The sequence below is a fragment of the Pan troglodytes genome, chromosome 5, assembly GCF_028858775.2.
Source record: "Pan troglodytes isolate AG18354 chromosome 5, NHGRI_mPanTro3-v2.0_pri, whole genome shotgun sequence".
Lineage (NCBI taxonomy): Eukaryota > Metazoa > Chordata > Mammalia > Primates > Hominidae > Pan > Pan troglodytes.
The window spans coordinates 85293842-85320519 of record NC_072403.2 but is presented as its reverse complement, the minus strand read 5'-3'; the positions used below and the strand labels follow the sequence as shown (position 1 = coordinate 85320519).

Sequence of the window (26678 nt, the reverse complement as noted above, 5' to 3'; positions counted from 1 at the left end):
ATATATAAGCATATATATGTTTTATATATAAGGAAAAAAGAGAGAGTCCAGGCTGGAGTGCAATGGTGCCATCATAGCTCATTGCAGCCTCTGACTCCTCGACTAAAGGGATCCTCCTGCCTGCAGCTCCCAGAGTAGTTGGGACTACAAGGCATGAGACACCACACCGGGTTAATTTTTAATTTTTTTGTAGAAACAGGGCCTCCTTATGCTGCCCAGGCTGGTCTACAACTCCTGGCCTCAGGCAGTCCTCCTATCTCCCACAGTGCTGGGATTACAGGCCTGAGCCATCCCTCTAGGCTCACTAATCTAATTTTTACTTTCTCTTAGCTGGGAAAAGGTTAGTTCTCTTAGTAAAGAGGTGCCTTGGAGGGGATTCTAGAAATGGTTAGAAAGCTCAGCTTCACCTTAAATACAACCAAAGCTACTCAAGTATGTCAGCAAAGAAAGTCTGTTTTTTAAAAGAAGAGTTGGCTGGGTGTGGTGGCTCATGCCTGTAATCCCAGCACTTTGGGAGGCTGAAGTGGGTGGATCACCTGAGGTCAGGAGTTTGAGACCAGCCTGGCCAACATGGCGAAACCCCGTCTCTACTAAAAGTACAAAAATTAGCCGGGCATGGATGGCAGGAGCCTGTAATCCCAGCTACTCAGGAGGCTGTGGCAGGAGAATAGCTTGAACCTGGGAGGTGGAGGTTGCAGTGGCCCAAGATCCCGCCACTGCACTCCAGCCTGGGCGACAAGAGCAAGACTCCGTCTCAAAAATAAATAAAAAAATAAGTAAATAAATAGTTAAGTATGAGATCAGTCTCCCTTCCCCCATCAGTAAATCAAAACAACGATTAGGAGACATATTTTAATAGTTCCAGTAAAAACTCCAGGCTAGGCTGGGCACGGCTCATGTCGTAATCCCAGCACTTTGGGAGACCAAGGCAGGAGGGTTGCTGGAGCCTAGGAGTTCCAGACCAGCTTGGACAATATGGTGAAACCACATCTCAAAAAACAAAAACAAAAAACTCCAGACTATGATCACACAGGCAAATATACAGAGAAGGTAAGGTGAAAGGAGAAGTATGTGTTTGACTACAATTTCAGGGCTGGGGGCAGGCCTGGAATCTAAGCCTTCTTTACCATCTCTGCAACCATCATCATTTGTTGCTGGTAGGATTGGGGTTGGCTTCAAGTTTTGGTCCTGTAGATCTGATTGGCTCTGTACCACAGAAGTGGAAAGCTGGGCAAACACATGGGAGTGGGTCCTGGAAAGGGCCTAGTCATACTGGGGCCTCTGGGGTTCCACATCACTGGATGAAGGCAGCCAGGCATTACGACTTTCATAGACTCCAGGTACTTTTAATGGAGCCCCTTTCCTCCATTAAAAAAATACATAAAATTGTACGTTATCTTTATTTTATTTTTTTAGAGATGGGGTCTCTGTCACCCAGGCTAGAGTGCAGTGGTGCAATCATAGCTCACTGCAGCCTCGACCTTGTGCACTCAGGCTATCCTTCCTCAGCTTCCCGAGTAGCTGGGACTACAGGCGCATGTCACCACAACCAGCTAATTATTTTATTTTTTGTAGAGACAGGTCCTCTCTATGTTGCCCAGGGTGGTCTCAAACTCCTAAGCTCAAGTGATCCTCCCGCCTCAGCCTCCCAAAGTGATGGGATTACAGGCATGTATATATATTTTTAAAATATATTTTAAAAATATATTTTTGGCAAAGTGCAGTGGCTCAAGGCTGTAATCTCAGCACTTTGGGAGGCCGAGGTGGGTAGATCACCTGAGGTCAGGAGTTCGAGACCAGCCTGGACAACATGGTGAAACTCCACCTCTAGTAAAAATACAAAATTAGCTGGGTGTGGTGGTGCATGCCTGTAATCCCAGCTACTTGGGAGGCCTAGGCAGGAGAATCACTTGAACCCAGGAGGCGGAGGTTGCAGTGAGCCAAGATTCGCCATTGCACTCCAGCCTGAGCAAAAGAGCAAAACTCCGTCTCTAAATAAATAAATAAATAAAAAATAATTGCATACTTAAAATCTTCTGGCCCTGGCCAGTTGCAGTGGCTCATGCCTGTAGTCCAACATTTTGGGAGGCCAAGGCAGGAGGACTGCTTGAGCCCAGGAGTTCGAGACCAGCCTGGGCAACATAGGGAGACCTCTGTCTCTACAGTGGGTGTGATGGCATGCACCTGCCTCAGCTACCCAGTGAGCTGAGATCGTGCCACTGCACTCCAGCCTGGGTGACAGAGTGAGACCCTGTCTCAAAAAAGAAAACAAAAGAGAAGGAGCCCTCTTCCTTTCTCCGCCATCGTGGTGTGTTCTTGACTCCGCTGCTTGCCATGTCTTCTCACAAGACTTTCAGGATTAAGCGATTCCTGGCCAAGAAACAAAAGCAAAATCATCCCATTCCCCAGTGGATTCGGATGAAAACTGGAAATAAAATCAGGTACAACTCCAAAAGGAGACATTGGAGAAGAACCAAGCTGGGTCTATAAGGAATTGCACATGAGATGGCACACATATTTATGCTGTCTGAAGGTCACGATCATGTTACCATATCAAGCTGAAAATGTCACCACTATCTGGAGATTTCGACGTGTTTTCCTCTCTGAATCTGTTATGAACACGTTGGTTGGCTGGATTCAGTAATAAATATGTGAGGCCTTTCATTTAAAAAAAAAAAAAAAAAAGAGAAGGAAAGAAAAAGAGAAAGTGAGAAAGAATCTTCCAGCCCTTAAGAGCTCTGTGAAACGTCAGTTTGCTCTGGCCGCTTTCCCATTTTGATCTCGGGCTGGCGTCAGGCCCACTGCAGGATCCCTGGCACCCCAAGAAGCTAACCCAGATGGCGGGAGAAGTGTTCTATTAACCCAGCCAAGCTGGCTCAGTGCATCTCTCCACCTCAGTCTCTGGTGTTGGCTTCCATGCACTCGGGAAAACTGCCCACTTGTCCCCAGGCTTCCAAGGAGGCCCACGTGACTGTCTGAGCTCCCAAAAGGTTTTCTTGCACAATAGCCCTCCTGTTTTGGCAGGCTCAGGTGCAAAGGCATATCGGTCTCCCCAAAGCTGAGAGGCGCGAAACCAATACTTGCGAATCAGATTCTGGCCTCTCACTGAGCAGGGAGGTTCTTTCCTCAGGGGAGAGCAGTAATCCCACAGGATCATTTCTTCCTTGAGGAAGAAATAACTGAACTAGCCACTGTTGGGCTACACCTGAGACTGAGTTGTGTCTGAGACTAACTGCTTCACGGTGTCCAGCATGCTGGGGATTTATGTGGGGTTTATGGCAGAAGATCCCCACAAGATAATGGGGTGCCATCTTTTCCACACCAGGAAGTGGAATTTGAGAGAAGTTAACTTATTCCTATGTGGCTCAGATCACCACAGTCCCCCTAAAGAAGCTGTTAAAATTCTATACATGCTGGGTAAAATATTCTTTGTCTACAGTAATGTAAGTGCGTCTCATGATTAGATTAAGGCTTTAATTTTTTTAGGTTTATTTTTAGGGTCTCGCTCTGTCACCCAAGCAGGAGTGCAGTGGTGTGATCATGGCTCACTGCACCCTCAAACCCCTTGGCTTAAGCGATCTGCTAGCCTCTACCTCCTAAAGGGCTGGGATTACAGGCACGAGCCACAGTATCTGGCCTTGATTAGGTTAAGGGGTTTTTGTTTGTTTTTTGAGATGGAGTCTCACTCTGTAGCCCAGGCTGGAGTGTAGTGGTGCCATTTTGGCTCACTGCAACCTCTGCCTCTGGGGTTCAAGCAATTCTCCTGCCTCATCCTTTCGAGTAGCTGGGATTGCAGGTAACCACCACACACTGGCCAATTTTTTTTTTTTTTTTTTTTTTTTTGAGACAGAGTTTTGCTCTTGTTGTCCAGGCTGGAGTGCAATGGTGTGATCTTGGCTCACGACAACCTCCGCCTCCCAGGTTCAAGCGGTTCTCCTGCTTCAGCCTCCTGAGTAGCTGGGATTACAGGCATGCACCATCATGTCCGGCTAATCTTTTGTATTTTTAGTACAGACTAGGTTTTTCCATGTTGGTCAGGCTGGTCTCGAACTCCCGACCTCGGGTGATCTGCCCGCCTCAGCCTCCCAAAGTGCTGGGATTACAGGCATGAGCGACCGTGTCTGGCCCACACCCATCTAATTTTTGTATTTTTAGTAGAGACGGGTTTTCTCCATGTTGGTCAGGCTGGTCTCAAACTCCTGACCTCAAGTGATCCTCCTGCCTTGGCCTCCCGAAGTGCTGGGATTATAGGCATGAGCCACCTTGCCTGGCCAGGTTAAGGTTTTAAATGTTTATTGCATCAGAGCCATAGCTAAATCTTGTTTTCCTGTAAGTATGCCCTGCACATCTGATAGTCAAGTTTTCTCAGAAACCATTGAGGGTGAGAGGGGGTGGGATCAGGGGCAGAAAACTGGAACCTCCACACAGTCCTAGATGATCATGTGGAGTCTGGAACATGCTTTCCACTATTTTGAGTTTTTTCTTCTATGCTGGCTGTGGTGGCTCACGCCTGTAATCCCAGCACTTTGGGAGGCCAAAGTGAGAGGACTGCTTGAGCCTAGGAGTTCAAAACCAGCCTGGCAACATAGTGGGACCCTGTCTCTACAAACAGACAAACAACAACAACAAAAAGAGCTGGAAAATAGCTGGGTGTGGTGGCAGGCGCCTGTGGTCTCAGCTACTCAGGAGGCTGAGATGGGAGGGTCGCTTAGGCCTGGGAGGTCGAGGCTTCAGTGAACCGAGATCGTGCCACTGCATTCCAGCCTAGGCAAGAGAGTGAGACCTATCTCAGAAAAATAGAAGTTTTAAAACAAACACATAGTTAATTGTAAGAACGAAATAGTATATTCAGCAGATACTATTCTGAAACAACCAAACAATATTTCTACAAATATAGTAGAAAATGTGTAAGGACATGCATGGGGATGATATATACACACTAGCTTCAGGATGATTTCCTCTGGAGAGGGAAAGGAAAGATGCTTGAGTAATATCTGTTTTAAAAACAGAGGAGTGAGGCAAATGTGGGGAAATGTCAACATCTGTTAAACTCGGGGAGGGTACATGGCCGTGTTATATTACTTTTTTGGATGTGTGAAACCTTTCATAATTCAAATTTTTAATTAAAATTACAAACATTGGGGAAAAAATGTCCATCGATAATGGTTGTCTTAGGATACTGGAAATAAAGGAAAATTGTCTAACTTGCTACATGTTCTATAAGACCACCTCTGACGTGTTGTTTAAAACATGACACACTTGCTTGAATGATTTAAAAATGGTAACCATCCGGAGAGTCAGAAGATAACAACAGGGCGCAGAACAGAGAAAACTGACACATTGAACAAGCCTGCCCTGGGTCCGATATACCTATCTTTGGGAGGTAACAATGAAACCTTAACCTAGCCAGCAAAAGTGATTCCCAGTCTATTAATAGAGTCGTCAATTCAAACTCACACTGTTAATCAGCTATAAGGTGGGCAGAGGACTTTCAGGATAAGCATACCTTACGAGCAGAGATGACGAAGGTGAGCATTGGAGACCCAACAGGAGGCCAAATGAATACTAGTTCAAGGTCAAAGAGGCAATCCCGGCGATTGAAGCAGCGCAGGAAGTGTCCAATGGTGCCGCTATGCCGGGGCGTCGATTGCACCCGCTCACCCCGACGCGGTGCGAGGCGCCGCCGGAAGGGGCGGAGCGGGTCGAATATGGTAAAAGAGAGCCCGAGCTTCGCGCCTGGGTCTGGAGGAGATCTTGCGAAAGCCGCCTCGAGCGCGCTCCGCGGCTGCTGGTCCCAGTATGGTCGATGATGCTGGTGCCGCTGAGTCCCAGCGGGGCAAACAGACACCGGCCCACTCCCTGGAGCAGCTGCGTAGGTTACCACTTCCGCTGCCACAGATTCGCATCCGGCCCTGGTGGTTTCCGGTGCAGGAACTGAGAGACCCTTTGGTGTTCTACCTAGAGGCATGGCTGGCGGACGAGCTCTTTGGTGAGCGACCCCAGGTGTGCTAGTGGGCTGTCCACCTCCAGTCTGAGAGAGGCTTGGCAGAGCAGCTCTCTACAGTCTCTTTCCCAGATTCGCAAGCCAGGAGTGTTGCAGTGATGCCCACCTTCCAGTTCTTCCCTTCCCTGGCCAACATTCCCTTCAAATCCAGCTTCTAACCTGCCACCGTGCAGCCCCTCAGAGTTTTTCCTTACTTGTTTAGGCCCAGACCGAGCCATAATTCCAGAAATGGAGTGGACGAGCCAGGCCCTGCTGACAGTGGACATAGTGGACTCAGGGAACCTAGTCGAAATCACCGTTTTCGGGCGGCCCCGTGTACAGAATCGGGTGAAGAGCATGCTCCTGTGCCTGGCATGGTTTCACCGAGAACATCGTGCCCGAGGTGAGGGTCTTTGAGAACCTGCATGTGGAGGAAGCCACGAGTGACCGTAATGGCCTTGCTCGGTTTTCTTCCATCCTCTCTTAACCTTCTCAAAATTTCTTGGTTTCCAGACCCCAGGGAGCTAGCTGTACGAAGTTTGTTGGGAGGGGATCCTGGGGTAGGACCTTGGGAAAGTCAGCAGAGATCTGATAGACTCAGACCCATCACTGCCCAAGTCAGCCTCACCTGGGTTACAGCACTATCGCAGATCTTTCTCTCCTCCCCAACTCCCAATCACGGAGTAGTTCGAAACAGCGAACACTTGTCCCTGTCCATGGTTAGTATCAACTGCTTCTCTTCCAGCTGAGAAGATGAAACACCTTGAGAAGAACTTGAAGGCCCATGCATCAGACCCCCACTCTCCCCAGGATCCTGTTGCTTAAGACAACATAGTTACTGTTGGGAACATCTTAACTTTCTAACTTTTGCTGCTAAAGTTGAAGAAAAGCAAGTATAGCATTCTTAAATCCCTGTATTCCTTTTTCCTGTGTCTTGATGGAATGTGGTTTATTTTGTTGCAAGAGTGAGTTTGAACTATTCTAATAAAGAAATGGCTATTTTGCCAAAAGCATTAAGATCTTCACACACTTATAATAAAGCAAATTTATAAAAGATTGACTCCCACTCATGTTTTGATATGAAGGGTGGGCAGGTGATAGTTTTGTAGGTTTTTTTTTTTTTTTTTCCTGAATTCCCATCATTTTGAAACTCCTAATCCTTTTATGATTTTCTGGTCAGAGAGAGGCCCTCACCCACAGGGAGCGGATATGCAGGGGCAGATAACCTCACAAATGGTGATCTGTTTTGTTTTTACATAATTGGTCCTCAAACTTTAAAGCTTGTAAGAAATCACCTTGGGAGCTTGTTAAAACACAATTTCCTAGGCTCCTTCTCCAGAGAATTCTGATTCAGTACTGTTGGGGTGGGGCTTAAAATTTCATTTCTGATGAGCTCACACGTACTACTAAAGCAGCTTATCTGAGGCTTTCACTTTGAAGCTGGTAATTGATCCCCCGAAGAGCACCAGCTGTGCGTTTTCCTGGAGTGGGGCATCCATTGGGCAGAGGATGACGTTGCAAGAAGCAAGGCTGGGCGGTCAGCGTTCATTAATAGTAGTTTTCGATTCACCACGGAAGAGCAGGGTTCCCAGGCACCTTGGCTCGTGGATGGCCCCCTGCCTTGGAGCCGGCTGTCTGCCTTTTTCTACAAGGTGAGGCTGCACAGGTGTCCGGCATAGGCCAGGTTGTTTTTCCACTACGTGTTGTACTGAAATTACCAATCTCTGCAAAACAGCTCCTATCCTTGCTGCCCCACTTTCTGGAAGTAGAATTTTTGGGGCGAAAGGTGCCAAAAGCCCTGTGGGTTCAAGCCCAGTTTGGATTGGTTTGACTCATGGAATTTATTCACTCCTTGGCAATAAAGTATTCTAGCCTTTTGCAAGCGTTTTAAACTCACAAGTCTCTTTAATTGTGCTTTTTTGATTAGAGGTGATGTTGAATATTTTCTTTGTTTCAGTTTTACATTTTTCTTTATTCATTCCTTTTTTTTTTTTTTTTTTTTTTTTTTTTTTGAGATGGAGTCGCTCTGTCCCCCAGGCTGGAGTGCAGTGGCGCAATCTCGGCTCACTGTACGCTCCGCCTCCCAGGTTCACCCCATTCTCCTGCCTCAGCCTCCCGAGTAGCTGGGACTGCAGGTGCCCGCCACCATGCCCGGCTAAGTTTTTGTATTTTTAGTAGAGACGGCGTTTCACTGTGTTAGCCAGGATGGTTTCGATCTCCTGACCTTGTGATCCGTCCGCCTCAGTCTCCCAAAGTGCTGGGATTACAGGTGTGAGCCACCACGCCCGGCGATTCCTTTCTTGACTTCTTTCAACTGGTGAAGATAAGGATTTTTATTTATCTCTATAAGCTTTTGTAACAATGGTCTGTTATTACCAGTATTTTCCACCCTCTTAAATTTTTTTTTGCGTGTGGAAGATTTTTATTTTATGTAGTTAATTACTGTTTCCTATGTGTTCTCCCATGTCCCCACCCTTTTAAGTTTAGGAGCTCCTAATTTTCTCCCATAGAAATTTGATGAATGCTTTCAAGTTTTTCCTGGTGAGTTTTTTTTTTTTTTTTTTTTTTTGAGACAGAGTCTCGCTCTGTCGCCCATGCTGGAGTGCAGTGGCGCAATCTCGGCTCACTGCAAGCTCCGCCTCCCGGGTTCACGCCATTCTCCTGCCTCAGCCTCCCGAGTAGCTGGGACTACAGGCGCCCGCCACCACGCCCAGCTAATTTTTTTTTGTATTTTAGTAGAGACGGGGTTTCATTGTGTTAGCCAGGATGGTCTCGATCTCCTGACCTCGTGATCCACCCACCTCGGCCTCCCAAAGTGCTGGGATTACAGGCGTGAGCCACCGTGCCCAGCTTTCCTGGTGAGATTTTTATTGTTTATTTTTATTTATTTTTGAGATGGAGTCTCGCTCTGTTACCCAGGCTGGAGTGCAGTGGTGTGATCTCGGCTCACTACAACCTCCGCCTCCCGTATTCAAGCAATTCTTCTGCCTCAGCCTCCCAAGTAGCTGGGATTACTGGCATGTGCCAACACACCTGGCTAATTTTCGTATTTTTAGTAGAGACGGGATTTCACTATGTTGCAAGGGTGGTCTCAAACTCCTGACCTCAGGTGATTCTCCCGCCTTGGCCTCCCAAAGTGCTGGGATTAGAGGCGTGAGCCACTGCACCTGGCCCTGGTGGGATTCTTATTTTTATTTATTTTATTTTATTTTATTTTTTGAGACAGAGTCTCGCTTTGTCACCCAGGCTGGAGTGCAGTTGCACGATCTTGGCTTACTGCAACCTCCGTCTCCCAGGTTCAAATGATTCTCCTGCCTCAGCCTCCTGAGTAGCTGGGATTACAGGTGCGTGCCACCATGCCCAGCTAATTTTTTGTATTTTTAGTAGAGATGGGGTTTCACCATGTTAGCCAGGATGGTCTCAGTTTCCTGACCTCGTGATCCACCTGCCTCAGCCTCCCAAAGTGCTGGTATTATAGGCGTGAGCCACCATGCCTGACCCCTGGTGGAATTTTTATAAAACCATTGAACATTTTGGGTGTTTGTTGAGACAGTCTCACTCTGTCACCCAGGCTGGAGTGCAATGGTGCAATCTCGGCTCACCGAAACCTCTGCCTCCCGGGTTCAAGCGATTCTCTTGCCTCAGCCTCCCGAGTAGCTGGGATTACAGGCACCTGCCACCATGCCCGGCTAATTTTTGTATTTTTAGTAGAGAATGGCCAGTCTGGTCTCGAACTCGTGCCCTCAACTGATCCACCTGCCTTGGCCTTCCAAAGTGGTGGGATTACAGGCATAAGCCACTGCACCTGGCCCATTAAATATTTTGTTATTGGGGAAAAAGGGGTAAGCTTAAAACCTATTCTAATTTTTCCAAAAATACTATATGATCCTAAACTCCTTCCATCCTTTGTACACATTAACATATATTGAGGTCCTAATCCCCAGTACCTCAGAATATGACTATATTTGGTCAATATTTGAAATCTTTGACTCTCAAGACTCTTGGCATAGGGCAACCTCTCCTGTTCCTCCATGCTGGGCAGCTGGCTTGGCTTGATGGCATCTATAATTCCAGCATGATATAGAGTTTCCATTTACTGGGTGTTTAGAGAAAGAAGCAGCCATATGAATAGGTGAAACTTAAAGTGTCAGTTCCGATAAAGATGTTCACAGATATTTTGGATATGAGTTGAAAAGGTTGTGAGGGCCGGACATGGTGGCTCAGGCCTGTATTCCCAGCACTTTGGGAGGCTGAGACAGGTGTTGACCAGCCTGCCCAACATGGTGAAACCCAGTCTCTACTACAAATTAAAAAATCAGCCAGGTGTGGTGGTGGGTGCCTGTAATTCCAGCTGCTCGGGAGGCTGAGGCAGGAGAATTGCTTAAACCCAGGAGGTGGAGGTTGCAGTGGAATGCCGTTGCATTCCAGCCTGGGTGACAGAGTGAGACTCCGTCTCAAAAAAAAAAAAAAAAAAAAAGAGTAGACTTGCCCTCTTAAATATTAAAACAGTCTATAAAGCTACTTAATTAAAATAGGGGGTAGATATCAGAAAAAGTAGAAAAGTTACACATGAACATAAAATAGATTGGTAACACTGAGTTTGGGCAAGGACAGTGAAAACAGCTTGTAAAGGAGAGAACCTGACATTCTGGTAAGGTGGGTATTACACAGAGAAAGACAACATACACATTAAGTTTTAGCTCTGCTCTGATGTAGCCTCATTTGAAACTGATTTTGTGTTGATTTTGAATTTAAAGTGTTCTAAAGTTCTCCTAAAATTAGTCAACTATTTTAATAAAATGATTAGCGATTAAAAGTTGCTAATAAGTTATTGTAAATTCAGCTTTATGTGGTAATTCCCTTATTGTAAGATACATGATTATTTTAAACTGGAGTGATAATTAGCGGTGACAAAAAGAGTCTGATAGACATTCACCTGATATTTAAAGTTAGCTTTGAACTTTTAAAAATTACTAGTGATTGGCCGGGCATGGTGGCTCATGCCTGTAATCCCAGCACTTTCGGAGACCCAGGCGGGTGGATCACCTGAAGTCAGATCAGCCTGGCCAACATAGTGAAGCCCCTTCTCTACTAAAAACACAAAAATTAGCTGGGCCTGGTGGCGCGGGCCTGTAGTCCCAGCTACTTGGGAGGCTGAGGCAGGAGAATCGTTTGAACCCAGGAGGCAGAGGTTGTGTTGAGGCGAGATCGAGCCGTTGCACTCCAGCCTGGGCCACAGAGCGAGATTCTGTCTCCAAAATAAAATGAAGATTACCAGTGATTCTTGGTTGGTAAAAAAAAAAAAAAAAAAAAAAAAAAAATCCTAATTATAGAATTACTGCATGCTATTGTTTAATCCTAGCACCCAGCTGTTGGCTTGCATCCTTCTAGATTAATTCGCAGGCTCAGGGACCTGCATCCCAGCGCCCTGACCAAAGCTGTGACCCTAGGGAAGCCAAAGTGTTCTCTGCTGGGGCTCCTCGCTGCCATAGTAACTGAGGAAAGAGTAGCCGGTGCCTGTATCTTGCTGGTGTCCACGACCTTCGTGGAAGGTGGGTGACCCAAGCAAGACCTGAAGACTGCAACAGTGCAGCCCAAGAGTGCAGCTCGGGTCTCTTCGTTTCCCCCTTCCCCGATGTCATTTTCCCCAGCTGGGAAAGTGTTCTGTGACAGAGTAGCAATATACCCAGGGCCTTCCAAATCCAGCAGGCCCCCAAGCGACCCAGTTTTCTCATCGCAAGTCACCTTGAGTAGAACGACAGCGGGCTTGGAGAGGTTTCCTAGGGGGCCAGAGAGGCTTCTCACCTGTTAAAGCCAGATGCGCGCGGTTAAGGAGTACAAGGGGCACACCGGACCACAGCCGGGGAAGATTGCCACCTCGGGCGGCTAGGAACCACAGGCCCCACCTGCCTCGAGGTAGAGAGCTGCGCAGGGCACAACTGGGCTGTTGGAGGAATGCGCCTTTCCCTCCCCTCTACCTTCCAAAATACAGACGTTAGGGAAATGCAATTATTTATTAGAACTCAAGTTTGTGTTGGCAACCATTCAACAGGTGTAAAACAAAAACAATCCACATCATCCTTCCTCGCCACCCCAGCTTCCTGGACTTAAGTGAGGCGGGGGGGAGGCGGGGGGGGAGGCGGGGGGCGGGCTTCCACTTTGCAATTCTTTATTAGAACTCAAGTTTGTGTTTGCAACCATGCAACAGAAAGGGTAAAACAAAAAATCCACATCGTCTCCCCAACCTCAGCTTCTGGGAGGAAATACGGGCTTTCACTTTAACCCCTGACTGGCTCTGGCTCCAGGGCCTGAGATGCCTTCATAATCTGGTAACTGGGTCCCGGGCATCCTCGCGAAACCGCTGGGTCACTGCCTTGCTGGCAGCTTCGGGGGATCGCTGGGTCCCCAACTGGTTGGCAGCCTGGAGAGACTGCTGGGTCCCGGCCTCCTGCACCTCCACCGGAGAACCCTGTGTCCCGACCTCCTGGACTTCCACCGAACGCTGGGTCCCGGCCTCCCGGACCTCCACCGAACGCTGCGTCCCGGCCTCCCGGACTTCTATTGAAGACCGCTGGGTCTCGGCCTTCTGAGTGGCGACATCCTGGGCGAGGGCCTTTCCTGAGCCTGGAAGAAGAGCAGTGTGCAGAGGCCACAGCTGTGTCTCTATATCCTCTCCAAAAAAGGACAGTCACCCAAGCGGCCTGCGGGAGTAGGAGCCAGGAATCCCAGAACGAGGGTTCAGTTTGGCCTTCTGGATCCGTGGCAGCGAGAACCGCCCCCTCCCCCACCCACCAACCGCGGGCCGACTGGGAGGGCGAGACTGCCGCCCCAGCAGCCAGGAAACCCCAGGATCACTCCTACGGAGCCAGGGTTTGCTCCAGGTAGCCCTATTCCCAGCCCCGTACCTTTCGCCTGGAGCTGGCGGTGATAGTCAGCCAAGTTCATGATCATCTTGATTGTGTCCTCCTGGTAAGAAGGCCTCCCAAATACCAAGATCTCAGCCTCGCCGTTAGGGTCCAATCGATTCACGTGAATCAAGATTTGGGACATCCCCTGGACGTGCGGGATGCGTTCTCCGCCCCGGCCTGCGCGGGTAGCAGAGAGGCTGTCAGGGACCGGTGGCTCCCGGGGGTCTTGGGAGGGGAAGGTGGAAGGAGGAGACAGCCAGAGGGCATTGGCTACTGGTGAGGATTGCCCTGGAACGCAGCCAGAATATGTGGGGTGTGGGTATGGGTGGCAGAAAGAAGCCGCATGGGGGCTGCCCCTTCTTGGTCCACTCACCGAAGATCTTTTCCACCAGCCAAACCTCAAGGCGAACTACCTTCGGATTCTTCAGGAACTCAGAGTGGAACCAGGAGAACCGCTTAGGGAGGTGACCGAGCACCTCCACTGGCATTGCTTTTGGCTGCATCAGTTGCACGAGCGTCGGAAACCGCCTGGGAGCGTCCATGCTGCGGCCAGTCCTGCAGGAGACAAGAACACCACAGCAAACCCAAAGGCCGAGCTGGAGCTGGGAGACTAGAACCGCGGTTCCGCCTGGGCCTTATTTCAAGGGCTTTTGGCCAGCCCCTCCTCTCTAGCCGCGCCCTTCTTATTGGGTCCCAGGCCTCGCCTCCGCCTCCAGGAGCCCCGGCTTCTTCCGAGGCCGCACAAGTGCACCGGTTCCTGGGCTGCTCTTAGAGTGTCCCTTCTGTCAGGAGCAGCCCTTTTCCCAGCGCACCCGGTAGGAGGAACCGGGCTCTGGGCACCAGGAATCCGCTGGTGCCCAGCGGGAGTCTTAACCATGGACTCAGGAAGGCGTGGGCAAGCCCAGTATCTCTCCCAGAGGAAAGAACTAATACTTGCAGAATGAATACTTCATAGGTCCTTCACACGCTTCTGATCCCTGGCCACTACGTTTCCTCCCTCTGGACCAGGTTTTCAGATTATTCTGTCACTTGCCTGAGACTGCTGAGTACAGAGCAGAATAAGCGCCCGCCTTTTTTTTTCTTTCTTTCTTTCTTTCTTTTTTTTTTCTGTTATAGGGTCTGTGTAGTGAGATTTGCATAGTAAAAAAAAAAAAAAATGGATAGAAAAAAAGTTATGGGGCCTGGCTATGTTGCCCAGGTTGGCTTCGAACTCCAGGGCTCAAAAAAATCCTCCCTCTTTAGCCTCCCCAGTAGTGGGACTATAGCACGCTTTTAATTAATGCAGCCATGAACACACCTAACCACAGATAGTTCTCGTGGTTTGGACACAAGATGAGATTCCTTGAAAATTTTTGACATCTCTATTCTCTTTTTAATTTTTAATTTTTAAAATTTGCTGCAGGGTCTCTCTGTGTCACCCAGGCTAGGGGGCAGTGGTGTGATTATAGCTCACTGCAGCCTCCATCTCCTGGGCTCAAGAGATCCTCCCTCCTCAGCTCCCCCAGTAGCTGGGACTACAAGCCCCCCCCGCCACCATGCCCAGTGATGCCTCTGTTCTCTAAATAACACAATTATATTTGTCTCTTTCTTCCTTCCTTTCTTTTTTCCTTTCCCTTTTCCTTTCCTTTCTTTTCCCCTTCCCTTTCTGACAAGGGTTCGTTATGTTGCCCAAGCTGGTCTCAAGCAATCCTTCTGGCCTGGGCAAAATGATAAAACCCTATCCCTACAAAAAATACAAAAATTAGCTGGACTAGGTGGCACGCACCTGTAGTCCCAGCTACTCGAAAGGCTGAGGTGGGACAATCCCTTGATCCCAGAGAGGCTGAGGCTACAGTAAGCAGTGATGGTGCCTCCCCACTCCCCCCTGGGTGACAGAGTGAGACCCTGTCTCAAAAATAATAGTAATAATAACTGTTTTAGATGTGTTGCTATAAGATAAATTATAATTTATAATTTATTTTTATTCAGTATTGAAACACTGAAGAGAACTTCAGGTTTGCCACATTAATAGGCCGAATGTATATATTCAGACCACGCCCAACCGGCTGAATATATTTGATATGTAGGAATGATTTAGTAGTTGGGAAATTCTTATTTGCTAATTGAGATGATTAAAGTACTTTGCAAAACAACAAGAAAAAAAAAACCATTAAAAATGGGGCAAAGCCGGGCACAGTGGCTCACGCCAGGAGTTCTAGACCAGCCTGGCCAACATGGCGAAATCCTGTCTCTATTAAAAATACAAAAATTAGCCGGGCATGGTGACGGGCACCTGTAATCCCAGCTACTCAGGAAGCTGAGGCGTGAGAATCGCTTGAACTCCTGAGGCGAAGGTTGCAATGAGCCGATATCAGGCTACTGAACTGCAGCCTGCTGGATAGAGCGAGACTGTCTCCACAAAACAAACAAACAAAACCGGGCAAGGAGCATGAAGAGATATTTCTCAAAAGAAGAAATACAGGCAGCCTACAAACACATGAAAAGATGCTCAGCATAACTAATCAGAAGAGGAATGCAAATTAAAATCACACCGATATACCATCATACACCAGTCACAATGACTTTTATTAAAAACTCAAAAAACAGGGCGGGTGTGGTGGCTCATGCCTGTAATCCCAGCACTTTGGGAGGCTGAGGGGGGTGGATCACAAGGTCAGGAGTTCAAGACCAGCCTGGCCAACATGGTGAAACCCCATCTGTACTAAAAATACAAAAATTAGCCGGGCGCAGTGGCAGGTGCCTGTAATCCCAGCTACTTGGGAGACTGAGGCGGGAGAATTGCTTGAACTTAGAGGGTGGAGGTTGCAGTGAGCTGAGATTGAGCCACTGCACTCCAGCCTGGGTGACAGAGTGAGACTCCGTCTCAAAAAAAAAAAAAAAAAGTCAAAAAACAGGCCGGGCGTGGTGGCTTACACATGTAATCCCAGCAATTTGGGAGGCCAAGGCGGGAGTATCACCTGAGGTTAGGAGTTCAAGACCAGCCTGGACAACATGGTGAAACCCCATCTCTACTAAAAATACAAAAATTAGCGAGATGTGGTGGCAGGGGCCTGTAATCCCAGCTACTCGGGAGACTGAGGCAGGAGAATTGCTTGAACCCGGGAGGCAGAGGTTGCAGTGAGCCAAGATCGTGCCATTGCACTCCAGCCTGGAGGACAGAGCAAGACTGTCTCGGAAAAAAAAAAAAAAGAAATAAAAAATGTCAAAAAATGACGTAGAAGTCCGGGCACAGTGGCTCACACCTATAATCCCAGCACTTTGGGAGGCCAAGGTAGGCGGATCATGAGGTCAGGAGTTTGAGAGCAGCCTGACTAACATGGCGAAATCCCGTTTCTACTAAAAACACAAAAATTAGCTGGCCGTGGTGGCTGGCGCCTGTAATCCCAGGTACTCGACAGGCTGAGGCAGGAGAATCGCTTGAACCTGGGAGGCAGAGGTTGCGATGTGCCCAGATTGCGCCATTGCACTCCATCCTGGGCGATGGTGCGAGACTCCCTCTCAAAAAAAAAAAGAAAAAGAAAAAGAAAAAAGAAAACACACACACACACACACACACAAACAAACAAAAAAAACAAAAAACGACGGGGCACGGTGGCTCAAGCCTGTAATCCTAGTACTTTGGGAGGCTAGGATTTATATATCTACCACTATCTTTCACCCTCTTCCAACCCAGGTAAGCTGGGACTTAACTATGTGCATCAGACCTAGATCATCTTAAAACAGAGATATGATTTTGTTAGATCAATATTCAGTGTTTGCACTATTACGACTTTGTAAACTATTCATAGTTGTATATACTATGATTTGTTTTCTTGACAAAGTTTTGTTTTTCTAGATATTAATAATGGATTTATTTGTTTGTTTGTTTGTTTGTTTGTTTATTTTTGATGAGACAGCATCTCACTCCGTCACCCAGGCTAGCGTGCAGTGACCCATCATAGTTCACAGCAGCCTCCAACTTCTGGGCTCAAGTGATCTTCCCACCTCAGCTTCCTAAGTAGCTAAGATCACGGGCATGTGCCATCACAACTAATTTGTTTTAATTTTTTTTTTTAGGACAGGCTGGTCTTTTTTTGTTTTTGTTTTGGTCTTTTTTTTTTTGAGATGGAGTCTCGCTGTGTCAACAGGCTGGAGTGCAGTGGTGCAATATCGGCTCACTGCAACCTCCACCTCCTGGGTTCAAGCGATTCTCATGCCTCAGCCTCCCGAGTAGCTGGGATTACAGGCATCCGCCACCACGCCCAGCTAATTTTTGTATTTTTAATAGAGATGGGGTTTCATCATGTCTCAGTGCCTGCAACATGGCCACTATATGCCCAGGATGGTCTCGAACTCCTGGGCTCAAGCGATTCTCCCACCTTAGCCTCCCAAAGTGTTGGGATTACAGGCATGAGCCACGGAACCCAGCCTTATTTCTTTAATATGTATTTTTTCCCAATCTTCGTGAATATTTACCTTGTATGGTATCTTTTACTTGTGCTAGTAATGCTATTGAAATCAGTATCCTTCTACATGTCATTTCTTACAAGGGGGAGTATAACTATAGGATGAAATTTCAAATGTAGAATTGCTGAGTCAAAGGATCTGTAAATTTCCAATTGATAAGGTATTGCCAAATGGCGTCCCTCCGAGGTCGAACCAACCTATATACTCACCAGCCTTGTTGCTAACATTATAATATGATAAACATTGACATTAATTTTGGATAAAAGCAATGCATATGCTTTTAAGTGTTCCTCCTTTCTAAAAAGTCATTATTTGGAAATGCAAGTACCGATGGGTGGCAAGCAGAGCCCATGCAATGGCCAGATGTCCTCTAAGACACTTGCTGCAACCCAGACCTACAGCAGAAGTGATCTTTAACATTTGGTTATAAAAATTTTCTCCAGGGCTGGGCGTGGTGGCTCACACCTGCAATCCCACCACTTTGGGAGGCTGAGGCTGGATGATTGCTTGAGGCTAGGAGTTCTAGACCAGCCTGGGCAACATAGGGAGAGCCTATCTCCATAAAAACTAAAAATTAGTCATGCATGGTGGCGCATGCCTGTGGTCTCAGCTACTTGGAAGACTGAGGTGGGAGAATCGCTTGAACCAGGGAGGCCAAAGCTGCAGTGAGCCGAGATCACCACACTGTACTCAACCTGGATAACAAAGTGAGACATTGTCTCAGAAACAAACAAATAAATAAATAAATAAAACTTTTTCTTCAAATAATTTGTTGAAATAACTCAAGTCTTCAAGGTTTAACTTTCCAAATGTTGGCTCATAGCTGCACTGAAATTCCGGCCTTCAGTATCCTAGCAAAAATCCCCCTTTCCAAGATGTTGAGGTGTATTGGAGAAACCACCATTTTGAACAACAGAAACCGAGCTCAGATCGAAGTAGACAGAGGGCAAGGCAGGCATTCCTAGGGACCAGGTAGAACCCAACTGGAGAGGAAGATGACACATTCAACATGCTGTGGAGGAGGGAGAGTGGATTTTATCCAGGATCACATGGGATAAATGCAAGGACAGGCTCAAGTTTCCCACATGCAGCATTTCTCAATCCCATTTTCCTTGGCAAGAGTTCTTTCCTTGGCAAGGTCGGGAGTTCGAGAGCAGCCTGACCAACATGGAGAAACCCCATCTCTATTAAAAATATAAAATTTGCTGGGTGTGTGGTACATGCCTGTAATCCCAGCTACTCAGGCAGGAGAATCACTTGAACCCAGGAGGCAGAGGTTGCAGTGAGCTGAGATCGCGCCATTGCACTCCAGCCTGGGCAACAAGAGCGAAACTCTGTCTAAAAAATATAATAAAATAAAATAAATTAGCTAGGCATGATGAATTATGTACATATAAAAGAGTTTTGGATTAGATACTTAGAAAGTTGTAGGAAACCATCTAGAGCAACACTGTCCAACTGAAATAGAATGAGAGACAAATAATACTAACTTTCTCATAGCCTCGGTAGAAAAAAACATGTGAAATGAATTTGAATATTATATCTTAGGAAACCATCTAGAGCAACATTGTCCAACTGAAATAGAATGAGAGACAAATAATACTAACTTTCTCATAGCCTCAGTAGAAAAAAACATGTGAAATGAATTTGAATATTATATCTTATTTACTTTGATATATCCAAAATATTATCATTTTGGCTGGGCACAGTGGCTTGTGCCTGTAATCCCAGCACTTTGGGAAGCTGAGGTGGGCGGATCCCTTGAGTGCAGGAGTTTGAGCAGGAGTTTGAGACCAGCCTGGGCAACATAACGAGACCCTGTTTTTTTTTTTTTTTTTTTTTTGAGGCAGGATCTCACTCTGTCACCCAGGCTAGAGTGCAATAGCGCAATCTTGTCTCACTGCAACCTCCACCTCCTGGGCGCAAGCAGTTCCTTGTGGCTCAGTCTCCCCATTAGCTAGGACTACAAGCATGCACCCCCACACCTGGCTAATTTTTGTCTTTTTTGTAGATACGGGGTTTCGTCATGTTGCCCAGGCTAGTCTTGAACCCCTGAGGTCAGATGATCCGTCAGCCTTGGCCTCTCAAAGTGCTGGGATTACAGGCATGAGCCACCCCGTCCAGCCAACAAGACCCTGTCTTAACTGAAAAAAAATTTAAGAAAAGGAAAAACCAAAATATTATAATTTTAACATATAATCAGTCTAAAATTGTTAATGAGAATATTTAAATTTTTGGTATTAATGTCATCAAAATTTTACATGTAGCTTACACTTACAGCATATCTCAAATCAGACTAGACACATTTCCAGTCCTCATGTGACTAGTGACTTTTGTATTGGACAGTGCAGGTCCAGAGTGACTTTTCTTGAAATGCAAAGGAAGGTACCATGGAATAACATGTTTAGGAATAAGTAAGGTATACAGAAGTAGAAGTGAGGGTTGCTTTTCATAAGAGTCTGGGTCACAGGAAAAAGGGAGCTTGGGCTGCAGGTGGAATGGGAGATGGGAAATTGAAAGTTTATTATGACTGGGTGTAGTGACTCACACCTGTAATCCCAGCACTTTGGGAGGCTGAGGCAGGCAGATCAGGAGGTCAGGAGTTCGAGACCAGCCTGGCCAACATGGTGCAACTCCATCTCTACTAAAAATACAAAAATTAGCCAATGTGGTGGTGGGTGCCTGTAATCCCAGCTACTCAGGAAGCTGAAGCAGGAGAATTGTTTGAACCCGGGAGGCAGAGGTTGCAGTGAGCTAAGATTGTGCCCTGTACTCCAGCCTGGGTGACAGAGCAAGACTCCATATATATATATTTGATTATTTGGCCAGGTGTGGTGGCTCATGCCTGTAATCCCAGCAGTTTGGGGGGCCGAGGTGGGCAGATCACTTGAGGTCAGGAGTTCGAGTTCGAGACCAGCCTGGTCAACATGATGAAACCCTGTCTCTACTAAAAATACAAAAATTAGCCGGGCATGGTAGCTGGCACCTGTAATCCCAGCTACTGGGGAGGCTGAAGCAGAACCGCTTGAACCCGGGAGGTGGAGGTTGCAGTGAGCAGAGATCGCGCCACTGCACTTCAGCCTGAGCAATAGAGTGAGACTCTGTCTCAAAAAATTTAAATTTAATTTAAAAAATAATAAAAATAAAAACAAACCCAATTCACTCTACATACTTTAGCATGTTTCTCCTGAGAATAATGACCTTATCTTACATAACTGTAGTACACTTATCCCACTCTAGAAGTTCTAAACTTTAGAAGTTTCTAATACTACTTTGAAATATAGGGCATATTAAAATTTCCTTCATTGTCCTGAAATGCATCCCCCATCTTTGATTCAGAATTATTTGAACTATGCACACAGCATTTAGTGTCTTAGTCAATTAATAAAACAGTCCTCTTTTTGTTTTTCAGATATTGAACCAGAAATCCATTTGTCCCATTATTGGTGATGCTAACTTTGGTCAAGGTGGCTTCTTCCAAGTCTCTACTGTAAGGGAATGTTTTTTTCTCCTTTGCAATTCATAATCTGTGCCTAGGGCTTCCAAACTTGTGACTGTCTAGTTCCTCAACAGTCTTCATCTGATAGTTTTAGCTATTGATGATCATTTTCTAAATTAACTACACTGGTGGTTGCAAAAGAACCCATTGTGTGTGTGTGTGTGTGTGTGTGTGTGTGTGTGTGTGTGTGTGTGTGTGAAGAGGTCTGCCTTAAGAAACCCTCAATAATGGACAGCTGAGGGGACATTAGATGTTACCAGGACTGGAAATGCCAGCTTAATCACCATCTGTAAAGCCATAAAACCGTGAAATCACACTCTCATCGAGTGATTCCAGTGCATCGCTCCAAACACTATGTTTAAAAAACGAATAAACCAAATTTATTTACAGAGGAGCCAGAAGCCTGGACCGGTTTTGGCTGGAGTGCACAGGCAGGGCACAGGTGAGCTTTAAAATCCGGGTAGGTTCAAAGACTCTAGAGCCAGGGGCTTCGAAGAACGCTAATCCCTTCAGGTAAGATAATCAGTTTCCGAATTTCGGTTTTCTCTTTTGTTCAATGGCAAGAGTTCCTCCAGAGTTCCCGGGACGTTGTCCGGGTCGCCAGCAAAGTGGAGCCGCGGGTCCTGCTCCTTAAGGCCGAGGGGATACGGACCCTTCTTTGGAACGTGTGAGGCAGGAACTCGATTCGGCAGCTACTGGGTGGTCCTCGCACCCTCAAGCCTGGACGCCCGCTTTCCGAGGTTCAGGTCCCACCGGTTGTTCCCTAGAGGACGAGGCAAGAGCGCCCTGCCTCCAGCCATTCCCAAGCCCATGGGATTCTGGTGCGAAAGACACAGGTCAATGCAGGTGGAAACCCTAGTTAACTTGGAGACAGCTGGGCCCGGGTGAGGCTCTCCCGAAGTCGCGGGAAGCGGAAGAGATGGCAACCTGCTGGACCGCAGCCAGGGCGACGGGGCATGGACTCAGGGTCCCGGCCCGGGCCGGGGGCGGGGCCTGGCCGGAGGCGGGGCCACCAGGTGCGAGGCTTTATCACCCCTGAGCCTCGGCCGGTGTGATTAGGCCTGGTTTGCGCTGGAGAGTGGTTTTGGTTGTGAGGGTCATAAGATGGGAACTCTCCCGGCACGTAGACATATCCCGCCGTGGGTGAAAGTTCCCGAAGACCTGAAAGATCCAGAGGTGTTCCAGGTCCAGACGCGGCTGCTGAAAGCCATTTTCGGTGAGTGTGCCCAGTACTGGCGGGCTGCCCCGGCTCGGGAGTCTCAGCCGGCTCGGGGATCTCATCTCTTTTCCCCAACAGGCCCGGACGGATCTCGAATCCCTTACATCGAGCAGGTGAGCAAGGCCATGCTCGAGCTGAAGGCTCTGGAGTCTTCAGACCTCACCGAGGTCGTGGTTTACGGCTCCTATTTGTACAAGCTCCGGACCAAGTGGATGCTCCAGTCCATGGCTGAGTGGCACCGCCAGCGCCAGGAGCGAGGTGAGAGGCCCAGAGACTGGGTACGCGGAACACAGGCTCGCGGGGGCCGCTTCGCGCCTCTCCTCCAGCCCTCTCCTCTTTCTCCTCTCTTGCTCGCTGCCAGCACCTTGGGCGTCACCAGGGGTGCCCTTGGCATCTGGGCCTTCCCAAGACCCCTTTGGGAATGGGGGCCCCAGAGTGCCGGCCGTCGGTCTTGGAGACCCAGGGGTGAGACTATGGTGAAAGGCGGCTGGTGCTGGACCCACTGGGCAGGGTTATCTGAGCTATCTCAACCGTCTCCCCGCCCCCTTCAGTTTCTTGGAGAATGTTCGAATGGGCCGAGTAGTCTCGGGTTCCAAGGTTCTGGGCCTAACTCTCAGGCCCAGAACGCCTGGATCAGAAGTCCCAGAAACGAACCCTGAAAGAGGCGGAGAACAGTCCGGGCGCTTACTATTTTCCCCCAGACTCACGCCGCTGTTGCTATTTCTGGTGCAGGGATGCTCAAACTTGCCGAAGCCATGAATGCCCTCGAACTAGGCCCTTGGATGAAGTGAACCAGCTTCCAGCCAATGCAATGAAGCCAGGATGCAGAGATTAGGTTGTGGCCAGAGCTAGAGTGATTCCTTAAGCTTGTTTTAAAATCTGCTCCAGCCTAAAGAGTTAAGGGAAAACCATTTGTTCCCTTAAAGAGTTAAGGGAAAACCCTTGGCTCTGAGTCTTGTTGTGAATATTTCTTTGATGGTTGTCAATAAAAAGTGTTTTTTCTTCATTTTTTCCCATTTTTAAAAATAACAATAAAGTTTTAAATAAGTTGATAGTTCAGTGTGGTTGATGGATTGTAGGTACTACCTTAAATATCTCTGAAGCACAGCTCAGGTGTGGCCCTGAGCTTAACCCTTAATTGAAATCCTCCAAAGACAAAATGAGGGTCCAAAGGCACACTTGGCTAGTGTCAAAAAGGGTGGAGGAGCCAGGGTCCTGAGATGCAGCACTGAACTAAAAACCTATGGGAGATGTGATGATTGTCTCAAGTGACCTGGCTCACTTGAAAACAACTCTATAATAGGTTGACATTTTGTATATAAGCTGAAAAGCAAATGTGTCCAACAAAAATATGGGAAGTCAGAACCATTGTTAGTGTAGCATGTTTTTTGTTTGTTTTCTTTTCTTTTTTTTTTTTTTTTTGGAGACGAGTTTTGCTCTTGTCGCCCAGGCTGGAGTGCAATGGAGCGATCTTGGCTCACTGCAACCTCCTCGACCCCCCTCCCCCGCCCCCACCCCTTTCAAGCAATTCTCCTGCCTCAGCCTCCCGAGTAGCTGGGATTACGGGTGAGTAGCTGGGATTACGGGTGAGTAGCTGGGATTACGGGTGTGAGCCACCGTGACCGGCCGAAATCTCAGATTTTCAAAGGGTTTTGCTCTCTTCTCCCAGGTGGTCCATACTCAGGGGAGATCCTCTCCTCTACAGTCTGCTTAACCTGCTTTATTTTTTCTTTATGGCATTTATAAACTCGACCGATAGTGTTAACTGGTCATTTTCCTCCTCTCTACTCCTAAGATTTAAACTCCAACAAGGCAGGGATATTGATTTTTTTGTTGTTCTTAAGAGGGGCAATATGGTATAGTACATAGTGGTTAAGGATCGTGTTGTAAGAAACGGACAGCAGCTAGAATACCTGGGTTTGAATCTTAACTCAGCTACTTATTAGCTGGGGAACCAGGCATATGTTAGCCTTTGTGCTTCAGTTCTCCACCTGTAATATGGGGATAATTATATCTACCTCATTGGGTTGCAGTGAGGATTAAATGAGATAAGACTATGTCCTAAATCTGTGAAGTATTAAAACAATGTCTGACACAATGGGCATTATTTCTTGAATGTATGAATAATAGGCTACTCTTCCTCTACTGCAGGACTGGAGTAGACTCCTGTATTACAGGTTCTGAGGGAGGAGGGACTCCAGCTTCCAGTCCTATCCTCTAAGGTTCTCATCATTGAAGACTCAAAGAGGGAAGGCCATGAAAGTCTTGTAAATGCATTGTTTTTCTACCCCCTGGAAGTCCTGGGTGCAGTTTCTGGGACCATTAGATGCCATACCACTTGTGGGTCCCTGAGAAGACAAAGGCACATTTGGCATGCTATTGAGGTTTATTTGGAGTGGAGACCAAGGGATCAGTCACGTACCCTACTGGCATTTTGACCCTCCCCCATCCCAGCCCTGAGACCTGTGGCTGGAAGGTCCTAGACCACTCAGCCTGGCTCCTGCTCAAGATTTTGAAGGAAGGCCAGGCGTTGGTGGCTCACGCCTGTATTCCCAGCACTTTGGGAGGCCGAGGTGGGTGGATGACGAGGTGAGGAGTTCAAGACAACCTGGCCAACATGATGAAACCCCCGTCTCTACTAAAAATACAAAAATTAGCTAGGCGTTGTGGCGGGTGCTTGTAGTCCCAGCTATGTGGAAGTCTGAGGCAGGAGAATCGCTTGAACCTGGGAGGCTGAGGAAGACCGTGCCACTACACTCCAGCCTGGGTGACAGAGAAACTCCGTCTCAAAAAAAAAAAAAAAAAAAAAATTATCTGGGCACAGTGGCACATGCTTGTAGGCCTAACTACTCAAGAGGCTGAGGCAGGAGGTTTGCTTGAGTTCAGGAACTTGGGGTTACAGTGAGCTATGATCGCACCAGTGTACTCCACCCTCGGTGAAAGGAAACTGTCTCAAAAAAAAAAAAATCTAAAATGATAGACGTCTCCCTCCTATCTCATTTCATATTATACATTTCCTACTTCCCAAAAATAAGCAATATTTTCTTGAATGTCCATTCAAGAGTTTTTTAAAAATATAAGGAATTATACGTGTAGATTATTTTCCCTCCTTTACAGCTGGGTATTATTCAATTTAATTCTCTACAAAATGACTTTTGAGTTTATTCCCAATCTTTTGCTTTTACAAAGGTGAGATGAATACGTTGAATAACTTTTTTTGTTTGTTTGTTTGTTTTTTTTGAGACAGAGTTTTGCTTTTGTCACAGGCTGCAGTGCAATGGCGTGATCTTGGCTCACTGCAACCTCTGCCTCCTGGGTTCAAGCGATTCTCCTGCCTCAGCCATCTGAGTAGGTGGGATCACAGGTGTGGGCCACTATGCCCTGCTAATTTTGTATTTTTAGTAGAGATGGAGTTTCACCATATTGGCCAGACTGGTCTCCAACTCCTGACCTCGGGTGATCCACCCGCCTTGGCCTCCCAAAGTGCTGGAATTAACGGTGTGAGCCACTGTGCCCAAAACAATACCACTGTTTTGCAAGTCTGCCAGTAGTATGTCTGTAGGTTAAATTCCCAGAGGGAGAATTGCTGGTCCAAAGGGGAAAAACATAATTTTGCTAAATATTATCATAGAGATTGCCTATTTCCCCATTGCCTCACCCTTTTTTGTTGACTCTGATGAAGTTTCCCTGTCTTTTGTGCTGATAGCTTGAATTTGCTTTATGGACTAACAGTTGGTTGTTAGCACCCTCAGATGACCCTCATCTAATGCACCCTTCAGAGAATCAGTTGGCCATGAAAGACTCTATGTGGGAATATAGACCAGATACTTTTGAAACCCCAATTCTGCAGTGTAAATCAAGCACATAAAACTAACGGCCTTGTTCTTTAAGTCTAGAATTCTTTCTCTCTTTCTTTTTTTTTTTTTTGGAAACAGAGCCTCTGTCACCCAGCTGGAATGCAGTGGCACGATCTCGGCTCACTGCAGCCTCTGCCTCCCAGGTTCAAGTGATTCTCTTGCCTCAGCCTCCCCAGTAGCTGGGATCACAGGCATGCACCACCATGTCCAGCTTTTTTTTTTTTTTTCTTCAGTATTTGTAGTAGACATGGGTTTTCACCATGTTGGCCAGGCTGGTATCGAACTCAATATCTCAAGCGATCCACCTGCTTTGGCTTCCCAAAGCTCTGAGCGTACAGGTATGAGACACCGTGCCTGGCCTAGAGTTCCCTCTTAAAGGCAGAGTTTCTAAATGCAGAAAACTTTAAGTGAGTAGGTATCAATTATGGTAGCAAAAGAGGGAAATTTAAGAATCTGCCATAAATTCCATGCAAGTCCTGGACTGAAAATTTTTCAGCTCCCCTCTCCCAACCCCCCAAACCAAAAATAACAGCAATAAAATACTTTAAGAAAATTCATAGGTAAAATTTTGGAAGTAAAAGTCTGAAGGTGAAAAGCAGTGTTTGCCTTGGAGCGGATTTCTTTCTTTGAGTTTGCAGCTGGTGATCAGCTTTCCACCAAGGTTAAGTGCGACAATTACAGGAAACCTCAAGCTTTCTTGTAATGCAGATGAGAGGGGTCTGCCCTAAGGAGGGTCTGACAATGGGATGGAAGAGTTTTGGAGAGG

At 47.2% G+C, this 26678-nt stretch overlaps 3 protein-coding genes and 1 pseudogene across 6 annotated transcripts in view; 3 read left to right on the top strand and 1 right to left on the bottom strand.

Moving 5' to 3' along the window:
- Window positions 1-2280: 2280 nt before the first annotated feature.
- On the top strand, window positions 2281-2635 carry LOC100614664 (ribosomal protein L39 pseudogene; annotated as a pseudogene).
- Window positions 2636-5694: 3059 nt separating this feature from the next.
- OOEP (oocyte expressed protein) lies at window positions 5695-7043 on the top strand. Its single transcript, XM_016945041.3, has 3 exons — window positions 5695-5989; window positions 6207-6386; window positions 6729-7043. Exons 1-3 carry the CDS (start codon window positions 5800-5802, stop codon window positions 6806-6808), a joined length of 450 nt encoding a protein of 149 aa, XP_016800530.1. The 5' UTR covers window positions 5695-5799; the 3' UTR covers window positions 6809-7043.
- A 4935-nt stretch (window positions 7044-11978) lies between these two features.
- KHDC3L (KH domain containing 3 like, subcortical maternal complex member) overlaps window positions 11979-26678 on the bottom strand; it is a 100911-nt gene continuing 86211 nt past the window's right edge. Inside the window, exons 1-3 of one of the 2 annotated variants that reach the window (NM_001243863.2) lie at window positions 13265-13480; window positions 12889-13068; window positions 11979-12607 (exon numbers count right to left, since the gene is read on the bottom strand). In NM_001243863.2, coding sequence (NP_001230792.2) covers window positions 12303-12607; window positions 12889-13068; window positions 13265-13433 — 654 coding nt within the window. In that variant the 5' untranslated portion in view covers window positions 13434-13480 and the 3' untranslated portion in view covers window positions 11979-12302. Of the gene's footprint in view, window positions 12608-12888; window positions 13069-13264; window positions 13481-26678 lie in introns of those variants that run through there. The other variant, XM_009451519.5, reaches the window with a different exon arrangement.
- Window positions 21862-23107, top strand: DPPA5 (developmental pluripotency associated 5). 3 transcript variants are annotated; one of them, XM_003311400.6, is made up of 3 exons: window positions 21862-22052; window positions 22134-22313; window positions 22788-23107. In XM_003311400.6, the coding sequence occupies exons 1-3, from the start codon at window positions 21941-21943 to the stop codon at window positions 22844-22846; spliced, it is 351 nt and encodes a 116-aa protein (XP_003311448.1). In that variant the 5' UTR covers window positions 21862-21940; the 3' UTR covers window positions 22847-23107. The 3 variants fall into 3 exon arrangements, with proteins under 3 accessions (XP_003311448.1, XP_063668586.1, XP_016811343.2); XM_063812516.1 differs by having other exon boundaries at window positions 21862-22313; window positions 22788-22946; XM_016955854.4 differs by having other exon boundaries at window positions 22134-22803.

Coding starts and splice junctions, on each gene's coding strand:
- DPPA5 (XM_016955854.4), top strand. CDS start 21,941: ATGGGAACTCTCCCGGCACGTAGACATATCCCGCCGTGGGTGAAAGTT. Junction 22,053..22,133: donor GCTGCTGAAAGCCATTTTCG/GTGAGTGTGCCC, acceptor TTTCCCCAACAG/GCCCGGACGGATCTCGAATC.
- OOEP (XM_016945041.3), top strand. CDS start 5,800: ATGGTCGATGATGCTGGTGCCGCTGAGTCCCAGCGGGGCAAACAGACA. Junction 5,990..6,206: donor GCTGGCGGACGAGCTCTTTG/GTGAGCGACCCC, acceptor TTACTTGTTTAG/GCCCAGACCGAGCCATAATT. Junction 6,387..6,728: donor CCGAGAACATCGTGCCCGAG/GTGAGGGTCTTT, acceptor CTTCTCTTCCAG/CTGAGAAGATGAAACACCTT.